At 48.8% G+C, this 11,037-nt stretch overlaps 1 protein-coding gene across 3 annotated transcripts; it reads right to left on the reverse strand.

The window, feature by feature from the left end:
- Nucleotides 1-518: 518 nt before the first annotated feature.
- Nucleotides 519-7,292, reverse strand: LOC135251865 (aggrecan core protein-like). Of its 3 annotated transcripts, XM_064329708.1 has the most exons (9): nt 7,138-7,292; nt 5,695-5,732; nt 4,286-4,465; nt 3,886-4,014; nt 3,025-3,153; nt 2,676-2,767; nt 2,165-2,299; nt 1,836-1,947; nt 572-764 (listed from the first exon to the last, which is right to left on the reverse strand). In XM_064329708.1, exons 1-9 carry the CDS (start codon nt 7,275-7,277, stop codon nt 691-693), a joined length of 1,029 nt encoding a protein of 342 aa, XP_064185778.1. In that variant the 5' UTR covers nt 7,278-7,292; the 3' UTR covers nt 572-690. The 3 variants fall into 3 exon arrangements, with proteins under 3 accessions (XP_064185779.1, XP_064185778.1, XP_064185780.1); XM_064329710.1 differs by lacking the exons at nt 5,695-5,732; nt 7,138-7,292 and adding an exon at nt 5,162-5,292; XM_064329709.1 differs by lacking the exons at nt 1,836-1,947; nt 2,165-2,299; nt 2,676-2,767 and having other exon boundaries at nt 519-764; nt 3,017-3,153.
- Nucleotides 7,293-11,037: the final 3,745 nt, after the last annotated feature.

Here is an 11,037-nt window from a genome sequence, read left to right on the forward strand (position 1 = left end):
ATTTTAAAAATTATATTTCACTGAAGACTTAAACAAATAACTTTTGTTAAACAAAATTCGCCTGTGTAAAATCACTTGAGAACAGCACATGTAGAATTGGTGGACACACACAAGCAACCAGCTTAATGAGACCAAACAAATTGTCCCACGCGAAGTGAAATGAACCATAAAGGAAATGTGGCATTCAGTGGTCAGTGCTGGGGGCCACACAGGCAGGGGTCCTCAGGAAATCACTTAATTAGCATTCCAGAGCTATGCTCATGACACCTACAGGCTACACACTATACCTGTGTGTCTGTGTGTGTTCCTGTGGATTTGTGTATATTTCATGGTAAATCAGTTACATTTATATTCTCAGATGTTATAATACTACCACCACTACTACTATTAGTAATTCAACTACTACTACTAATAGTAATTATTCATTTACATGTACAAAAATTAGGGGAGTTAGAGATTATCTAGCACACGCTTTACTGGTCACAGCAAATCAGTGCTGTTGGTCTCTAACTGGACCACAAGGTGGCACTATTTCACTGCCATGTCTGTTGAAGAGAAAGCCAAAAAGACATTTTATAGCTTTTTACTGAATTTATTGTCCATGACATATTGCTCTGCTTTAAAGGTAGTCGTAAGTAAGCACTGAGTACACATCTGGCGGTTTCTGTTTTAAACGCGTGGCCGTCGTCTTCAGGCAGGGAGGGGGTGAGAGCAGATGAAGGGTCTCTGCAGGCTGCAGTCCGCAGTGCTCCACCACCTCTCATCTGCAAAACAGGCACACTCACAGAATTAACACTCACATACATATACACACACACTTATACAGACTCTCTCACACACACTTACACACACACACATACACACACACACACACTTACACACACACACATATACACACACACACTTATACAGACTCACACACACACACTTACACACACACACACACTTATACAGACTCACACACACACACTTATACACACACATATACACACAGACACACACACACACACACTTACACACACACGCATATACACACACACACAACTTATACAGACTCACACACGAAACACAACACTCTCGTTTCATCCACACACACACACACACACTTATACACACAGACACACACTTACACACATACACATATACACACACACACACACTTTTACAGACTCACACACACACACACTTACACACACACATATACACACACACACACACACACACACACATATACACGACCACCTTACAGACTCACACACACACACACAACACACACACACACTTATACAACTCACACAACACAAGACCTCTTGACTCTTCTCTTCGCTCTCTCTCTCTCTCTCACACACACACACACACACACTTACACCGACTTAACACACACACGCATACGCAAACACACACACGTTTTCTGGTTAGGGAGGTCAGGGTCCTCAGTATTAGGAGCAGGAGGAGGTGTGGGTTTCCTGTCCTCATCTCATGTTTTCAGTTTCTGTGTTTTTTGCCTTCCATCGCCATGACAGCGCCCTTGGACACTGTGGTTTCCACTGAGTGCGCAGGTGTTCCGCCCAGGTGCAACATGGAACTGGCTTTCATCGCAGCAGTGATAGCGCTCCGTGAGTTAAGAACGCGTAAATAACTTGCGCTGACATGACGATTTGGGCTTATCGAGCACAGTGTGCGCAGCGGTGGTGATAAGCTGCAGCTGAGGGACTCTATCGCGGCGTGCGTTTGTGACCGCTACGGGACACAGTGCGGCGCAGCAGTGTTGGCTGCAGCTGAGGGACTCTGTGCTGCTGTGGTTCGTCCAGCTCTCCCTGACGGCGCAGACTCACCAACGCGGAACATCTCCAGGCACCTCTCAGAGTCGCTGCCCGGCTGCAGCCGCCCCGGCATCAGATCACTGTACCCCCAGGAAGAGCCGTCTATCCACCTAAATTTATCAGCCTGGAACACACACAGTTACACACAAGAACACACACATGAACACACATAGGTGCACACACATGAGCAGACATGCACGTGTGTGCGCACATACACACCCACACACGCATGGAATGCACACATACACACAGTGAAGAAAGCAGATCATTCTCATTGTTTCTGATGTTCTGATGTTTTGCTGATGCTGTGATTGACAGGTGACTGAGCAGAGCTGACTCACCTGCAGAACTCCGCCCAGCCAGGTGAGGACAGGGCCGTTGCTGGCCTCTGTCACCATGGCAGCCAGGCGGGAGTGCAGGTCAGGGCTGGTGACAGAGGCCAGGTGTCCCCCAGGAGCTAACTGTCTGCAGGAGGCCTGCAGCACAGACACATACCCCACTCAGTACAGACACATACCCCACTCAGTACAGACAGATTCCCCACTGGGCACAGACAAATACCCCACTCAGCACAGACAGACACATACCCCGCTCAGTACAGACAGATATCCCACTCAGTACAGACAGACACATACCCCGCTCAGTACAGACACACAGATATCCCACTCAGTACAGACAGATACCCGAATTAGCACAGACACATAGATTCCTCACTGAGGTGTATATATGTATGACGTGTGTACGCACGCATGAGCGTGTGTGCATGTGTGTTTGCATAGTGTGTATCTGAGCATTATGTGATTGTGCATGAATGTGTGTGTGTGTGTGTGTGTGTGTTTGTGTTAACCTCACCTCTGCATCATTGAAGGTCTTGGCTTCAGAGAAGAAGCTGTAGCACCTCGCATTGATGACACTGCCCTGGCACACCGGCTCTGTCCTGGACACTGAAACACAAACACCTGCTGTGCAACACTGGCCTGAACGCTGTGCACTTCTAATGTAGAGGATTTACTGAAACCTGTATGCACACACATCGCATCATACCACACACACAGCCGCTACATGACACACATACACACACAACACACCTTCACACAAACACACACACACACCCCCACACACACCACACACTGCCACACACACACACAAGCACACACACACTCACACACACACACACACATGCACACACACACACACACACCTGTCCACACGCTGTTTCTAGACATCTCTCCGATGGGGTCTCTTATGAGGCCTGTTCTCGGGTCCACCAGGATGGCTCTGGAGTTCTGGGTGCCCTGCCTGAACTCGTCCAGGGAGGGAGGGACATACACTGAGCACAGAGAGGCGCAGTCAGGACTGCAGCATAGGCGACAAAGTCATCACACATCACACAGAGTCAGGACTGCAACACAACACACAGAGTCACAGAGTCAGGACTGTAACACAACACACAGAGTCAGGACTGTAACACAACACACAGAGTCAGGACTGCAACACAACACATAGAGTCAGGACTGTAACACAACACACAGAGTCAGGACTGTAACACAACACACAGAGTCAGGACTGTAACACAACACACAGAGTCAGGACTGCAACACAACACATAGAGTCAGGACTGTAACACAACACACAGAGTCAGGACTGCAACACAACACATAGAGTCAGGACTGTAACACAACACACAGAGTCACAGAGTCAGGACTGTAACACAACACACAGAGTCAGGACTGTAACACAACACACAGAGTCAGGACTGTAACACAACACAAAGAGTCACGACTGTAAACACAACACACAGAGTCAGGACTGCAGCATAGGCGACAAAGGCATCACACATCACACAGAGTCAGGACTGTAAACACAACACACAGAGTCAGGACTGTAACACAACACAAAGAGTCAGGACTGTAAACACAACACACAGAGTCAGGACTGTAACACAACACACAGAGTCAGGACTTTAACACAACACATAGAGTCATGACTGTAAACACAACACACAGAGTCAGGACTGTTACACAACACACAAAGTCATGACCATAACACTAATGATGCTCACCTTTTCCCATGGTCCTCTGCATCTCTCCCACAGGCAGAATGGGCAGTCCGCTGCGCACATCCACCAGGACTGCACGAGAGTTTTGTGTGCCCTGCCGAAACTGGTCTACCGGGTAAGGGACATAGTATTCTGAGAGAGAGAGAAGGAGAGAGAGAGAGAGAGAGGGAGGGAGATAGCGGGAGAGAGAGGGAGAGAGAGAGAGAGAGAGAGGGAGGGAGATAGTGGGAGAGAAAGGGAGAGAGAGAGCGAAGCACTGTTATTAGATGCTCAAGCACACTGACACACACACACACACTCACTCTCACACACACACACACACACTCACACACACACACACTCTCTCTCTCTCTCTCTCACACACACACGCACACACACACTCACACACATGCACACGCCGTACCGTGGCTGACCCGGCGCTCCATCTCGCTGCGCTGGTCCTGCAGTAGGCCGGTCCGCAGGTCCACCAGGTGTGGCCGCGAGGGCTGGGTTCCCTGCCGGCGGAACTCCTCCGGCACCGGGGCGCCCACCTGGAGCGGGCTGAAGGTGTCCTCCCGCGGCGGCAACGGCATCGCGTGGAGGCCTGCAAGTACACCACACAGGTGAGTTTACCTGTGAGTACACCACACAGGTGAGCTTACCTGCAAGTACACCACACAGGTGAGCTTACCTGTGAGTACGCCACACAGGTGAGCTAACCTGCAAGTACACCACACAGGTGAGTTTACCTGTGAGTACACCACACAGGTGAGCTTACCTGCAGGTACACCACACAGGTGAGCTTACCTGTGAGTACGCCACACAGGTGAGCTAACCTGCAAGTACACCACACAGGTGAGCTTACCTGCAAGTACCTCACACAGGTGAGTTTACCTGCGAGTACACCACACAGGTGAGCTAACCTGCAAGTACACCACACGGGTGAGTTTACCTGCAAGTACACCACACAGGTGAGCTTACCTGCAAGTACACCACACGGGTGAGTTTACCTGTGAGTACACCACACAGGTGAGCTAACCTGCAAGTACACCACACGGGTGAGTTTACCTGCGAGTACACCACACAGGTGAGCTAACCTGCAAGTACACCACACAGGTGAGCTAACCTGCAAGTACACCACACAGATGAGTTTACCTGCAAGTACACCACACAGGTGAGTTTACCTGCAAGTACCTCACACTGGTGAGTTTACCTGCGAGTACACCACACAGGTGAGCTTACCTGCAAGTACACCACACAGGTGAGCTCACCTGCAAGTACACCACACAGCTGAGCTTACCTGCAAGTACACCACACAGGTGCAAGATAATCCCACAGGTGAAATTTTCTCACATACTTTAGAACATACTTTACAACCCTGGTCCTGGAGAGCTACAGGGTTTGCTGGTTTTCATAGTGACTCTGCACTTCATGAATCAATTAGAGCAGTTGATTACACAGTTAGCTCAACTCACCTGGTGTCTTGGGTCTCAATTGGGTGCTGATTTTAAGGTGAAAACAAAAACCAGCAGACCCTGTAGCTCTCCAGGACCAGGTTTGGAGACCACCGCTTTAGCACATGAAAGCCCAACCCTGTTCCTGGAGATCTACCATCCTGTAGGTTTTCACTTGTCTCCAATCGTAAAAAATCTAGAGATCTTGTTGATCTTGTTGTTGCTAATTAGTACAAGTAGGTGTGCCAACTTAGGCTTGAAATGAAAAATACAGGATCCTGCTCCATAAAAAAGGAATGTCACAATAAGAGCAGATCAGAAATGAATGAGGAGGTTTTTAGTTTAGTGTGAGGACAGAAGAGGAGGGGGAGACTCTTACCGGCCACGGCCAGGATCAGCAAAGTGCTCCTCAGCATCCTGCACACAGAACAAAGAGTCATCATCAGCCTTTACTTTCCTGCTCTCTTACAGAGCCACGCAAATCTGTGCAACTCTGCTCTCTAACAGAGCTGCTTAAATCTGCGCAACTCTGCTCTCTTACAGAGCTGCTTAAATCTGCGCAACTCTGCTCTCTTACAGAGCTGCTTAAATCTGCGCAACTCTGCTCTCTTACAGAGCTGCGCAAATCTGCGCAACTCTGCTCTCTTACAGAGCTGCTTAAATCTGCTTGTGGAAACGATTCAGCATTACAGAAATGCTGCGGTTTCCTATGGAGTACAGAGCACTCTGTGCACAGCCACTGCAAATCCAACAGCCAGCCTGTCTCATATGCAGCTGATCACTGGCATTATTACACCCATTCAAACACTGCATTGATGTCCTCACAGCTGTCATATTTAGCCATGACAATTGACAAGCCTCACTATAAATCTTACATTAATCAGCAGCAACATGCTGTGGTTATGATTCAGAATCAATACACTGTACAACCACAATAAAAGAGACTCCACATTATTAAAAGATTAATTAAAATTTCCATAAGGCCTAATTTTCACCGCTGTATTTAAGCTAGTACTTACATTACATAAATGCACATATGGAGAACCACAACAGAAACCACATATGGTTTGTGTTGTGGTGTCTGGGTTTACTCCTCTGCTGAGCTCATCTGTGGCGTGTGTTCTGTGGTTTGTGGTGTGTGTTTGTGTGTGTGTGGTGTGTGTCTGTGTTGCTTTTAGTATGTGTATGTTAAGCTCACGCACAGTGTGTTGAATTTGTGGTAAGCTCATACTTAACACACTACACAGGTGATCTGAAAACATGCATACTCTACACACTGCAGATGTATGTGTTCTTCTCACTTGTGTAGTGTGTTAAGTATGTGTGTTAGACACACTTGTGTAGTGTGCTGAGCATGTGTGTGTAATGTCTTAAGTATGGGTGATAAGCTCACCCGTGCAGTGTGTTGAGTATTTATGTTAAGCTCAGTTGTTTAGTGTGTTAAGTTCTGCTGTGTACAGCGTTGAATATGTGTGTTTAGCTCACCTGTGCAGTGTGTTGAGTGTGCGTGTTTAGCTCACCTGTGCAGTGTGTTGAGTGTGCGTGTTTAGCTCACCTGTGCAGTGCGTTGAGTACATGTCTTTAGCTTACCTGTGCAGTGTGTTGAGTATGTGTGTTGTATGTGTGTTTAGCTCATCTGTGCAGTGTGTTGAGTATGTGTGCTTAGCTTACCTGTGCAGTGTGTTGAGTATGTGTGTTTAGCTCACCTGTGCAGTGTGTTGAGTATGTGTGTTGTATGTGTGTTTAGCTCATCTGTGCAGTGTGTTGAGTATGTGTGCTTAGCTTACCTGTGCAGTGTATTGAGTATGTGTGTTTAGCTCACCTGTGCAGTGTTGAAGGCAGTAGGTAGAGGACAGGTGAGAAGTTGTCTCTGAGCTGGTCTGCAACAGACACAGATAAGCAGATGTAATAAGTACAGCACTGTGCTCGTAAAATTCCAGCAGGGGGAGGAGCATAGCCCATTTACCAAGCTCCGCCTCCTGCTGGAGGAGTGTCTCTTTAACAGTCGCTAGGCTATTTGAATGGGGGAGCAGTGAGAAACGTACAGTAAACTACTGCAGTGTTGGGTGCAAACTACAAACACAACTAGTTTTCTGTGTCCAGAATAAAGGGTGTTTGCGAGTGTGTGTGTGTGTGTGTGTGTTTTGTGGGTATGTGTGTGTGTTTGTGTTTGGGGGGTATATGAGTGTGTGTGTTTGTGGGTATATATGTGTGTTTGTGTTTGTGGGTATATGTGTGTGTTTGTGTTTGGGGGTATAGTGGGTGTGTGTAGTGTTGTGGTATATATGTGTGTTTGTGTTTAGGGGTTATGGTGTTGTTTGGGGTATATGTGTGTTTGTGTTTGTGGGTATATGTGTGTGTTTGTGTTTGGGGGGTATATGAGTGTGTGTGTTTGTGTTTGTGGGTATATGAGTGTGTGTGTTTGTGTTTGTGGGTATGTGTGTGTGTTTGTGTTTGGGGGGTATATGAGTGTGTGTGTTTGTGGGTATATGAGTGTGTGTGTTTGTGTTTGTGGGTATGTGTGTGTGTTTGTGTTTGGGGGGTATATATGTGTGTGTATCCCGTTGGTCAGTCTCTGATAAGGCTCTATTAGCGCTGATATTCATGGTACCGCTCTGCGCTCCTGCGTTTGAGCCACAGGGACTTTGGTCCTCGGTGTTCCACCTGTGCAGGAATGTGACCTATGACCCTTATCAATCAGAAGCTGGCACAGCGGCCCTCACAGGGCATGATGGGAGCCTAACACGGATCTGGCCTGTCCAAGCTGGTTTACAGCACCACCAAGCAGAATGACACATATCAAAGAGATTACAAAAATACCTACCAGCATCAAAGAGATAACCGATATCAAGATCAAAGCAATAAAATGTATCAACAGCACAGCAATAAAGCACATCAATATCAAAGTGTAAGCTCTGGTTCAAATAAAGGTTTCTTAAAGTCTAGGGTGCACGGTCTGCTGGAGGTTATTCTGCAAAAAACCCGAATCAGGTCACCAATGAGTAAAAACTACAAAGTGTGACTTCCTGGCCAACACTGGGGAGAAGTACCCAGAATGCCGCACTCAGACCTGCCTGCAGGTCACACTAATGGGTAATGTAGTTCCCCGGATCAGCCAGGGGACCCTGTCCGACTGGGGAAAGTGCTCTTCTAAAGGAGGCTTATATTTTTAAAAAGTCTTTATTAAACAGGCAAATCTATATTAGAAGAAGTTAAAACAAGAATGTGGGGTCCCTGTGTGCTTGAAAATCTAGACGCACGGCACTTACATCCCACGCAGAGTGGAAAAAAACGGTTTTCTTCAAGAGCTCCGTATTGTAGCCTGGCATTATGCCGCCTAGTCTCCATTAGGCCGTTCCCATGTTTTCCAACTCACCGTAAGTGTCATAAAGCCCTGCTGAATGACTATGCTCAAGATTTAGTCATTTTCTTTTACCATCACAATCTCAATGTGCTCTACCACCCCCTGTGTGTTATTCGCGATTGCAGGTGCACAATAACTGCTCCCCAGGGTTAACAATAAGGACGGCACTCTGAAAAGCAAATTATTGTCAGATGCAGAACGAAAGGAAGGCTGGGTGTTTTTTCCCGTGTTGTTGTGAAAAGGAGAGACTGAGGGGAAGAGGGTGAGTGCGTTAGGAAGAGGGCAGGGACCTGATAACCGCGCCCATCTCGAATAAGACGTTGCGTAAAGCCACATAAAACAGTCTGTGAGAGGATTAGATAGAAATGAAAGAGCAGCTCAGCACACAGAACACAACAGTCTCACAAACCTGCCTGTGGCGTTCAGGGCCTATAATAATGGTTCACTAAGATATGGGCAATGTTGTTTTCTTTTTGAGACTAAATATGTCTTTTTAAAGGGTGACCGGGCCAAGAGGCAGCAGTACCCCAGTTTAAAGATAGGGGGAGCAGTTTGACACACACACATTGCAGGCAGGGGTAAACTCTCACTGATAGTGCTGGGCTCAGCTTGCTCATGGTGACGGTTTGTGCTGCAGTTGCACCGTCCGTCCTCCAGGGGGCAGGCCTGGCCTGTTTGAAAGCAGCTGGTCAGAGGAGAGCTTCTGTGATCTTGGCTGAAAGCACAGAGCAAAAGGAATGCTCAGAGTTTTGAGCCTTCAGCACGACTCCCAGGCAGCTGCTGCCTGTGAAGCTTGCCACCCCCTCACCCCCACACCATGCCATCCCCATCCCCTCACCCCCACACCACTCCACCCCCATCCCCTACCCTAACTCCACCCTTCACCCCAACCATTCCACCCCCATCCCCTCACCCCCACACCATGCCACCCCATCCCCTCACCCCACACCATCTACCCCCATCCCCTCACCCTAACCCCCACCCCCCCTTCACCCCACACCATTCCACCCCATCCCCTCACCCCACACCATGCCCCCATCCCCCACCCCACCCATTCTACCCCCATCCCTCACCCTAACTCCCACCCCACCCTTCACCCCCACACCCATGCCACCCCAATCCCCTCACCCCCACCCCATCCCCTACCCCATCCCCACCCCATCCATCCCATCCCCTCATCCCACCCCCATCCCACCCTACACACCCCATCCCATCCCACACCATGCCAGCCTCATCCCCATCCCCACCCCATCGCCTCACCCTCTCCCACCCCATCCCCTTACTCCATCCACCCCATGCCACCCATCCCCTCATCCTCATCCCCATCCCTACCCCATCGCCTCACCCTCTCCCCATCCCATTCAGGCAGTCTTCAGGTATTTGACCCGTCTGTAAGGTCAGCGGGTCAGACCGAGGAGGGTGGGTCTGTCTGACTCTGCTGTCTGAAACCCCGCCTCTGGGAAACACAGAAAATAAAACCTTAAAAAGGTGTGTCTGGGAGACACGTGCTTTTGCCTTGATTACAGTACAGCTGATGCACATTGATTAATACTGGAGTACAGCAGTCACAGACCCGAGTGCGATTTCCATCACTGCAGCTCTGCCAATGTACCTGAACCTAATTGATAGGCAGCAGAAATTCATCACCATGTCCTGTAGCTGTTTTAATCTATCAGCCTTATTCAGAGCTTAATAATGGCGCATGAAAGCTGTTAGTATGAATGACTGGCGGCACCCAGGGTATATACTGTACGGCCTGTGTGACCTCTGCTGCTGCTCTTAATTTAATTAAGCCCCTGTTTCTTCAGCAGGACGGCCAAGGTCGAGTTCAAGCGCCTTTGCATCCCGTTCAGATGCATGTGGCTCGCTGCAGTCCGCATGCAGGCACAGACACGGGGTGTGTGGGGAGCGCGGGACCTGAATGGGGAGAGCATTCAGGGGGAATATCAATTAGATCCAGAGAGGGAGAGAGAGAGAGAGTGTGTGTGTGTGTGTGAGAGAGAGAGAGAGTGAGAAAGAGAGACAGAGTGAGAGAGAGGGAGTGTGTGTGTGTGTGTGTGTGAGAGAGAGGAGACAGGGAGAGAGACAGAGAGGGAGAGCGAGAAAGAGAGACAGAGTGAGAGAGAGAGGAGACAGAGAGAGGGAGGGAGAGAGAAAAAGAGAGAGTGTGTGTGTGAGAGAGAGGAAACAGGAGAGAGAGAGAGAGAGAGAGAGAGAGAAAGAGGAGGAGGGAGAGAGAAGGAGTGTGTGTGTGTGTGAGAGAGAGGAGACAGAGAGAGGGAGGGAGAGAGGAAAAGAGAGTGTGTGTGAGAGAGAGAGGAAACAGGGAGAGAGAGAGAGAGAGAGAGAAAGAGGAGG

Source organism: Anguilla rostrata, chromosome 3, assembly GCF_018555375.3.
Source record: "Anguilla rostrata isolate EN2019 chromosome 3, ASM1855537v3, whole genome shotgun sequence".
Classification (NCBI taxonomy): Eukaryota; Metazoa; Chordata; class Actinopteri; order Anguilliformes; family Anguillidae; genus Anguilla; species Anguilla rostrata.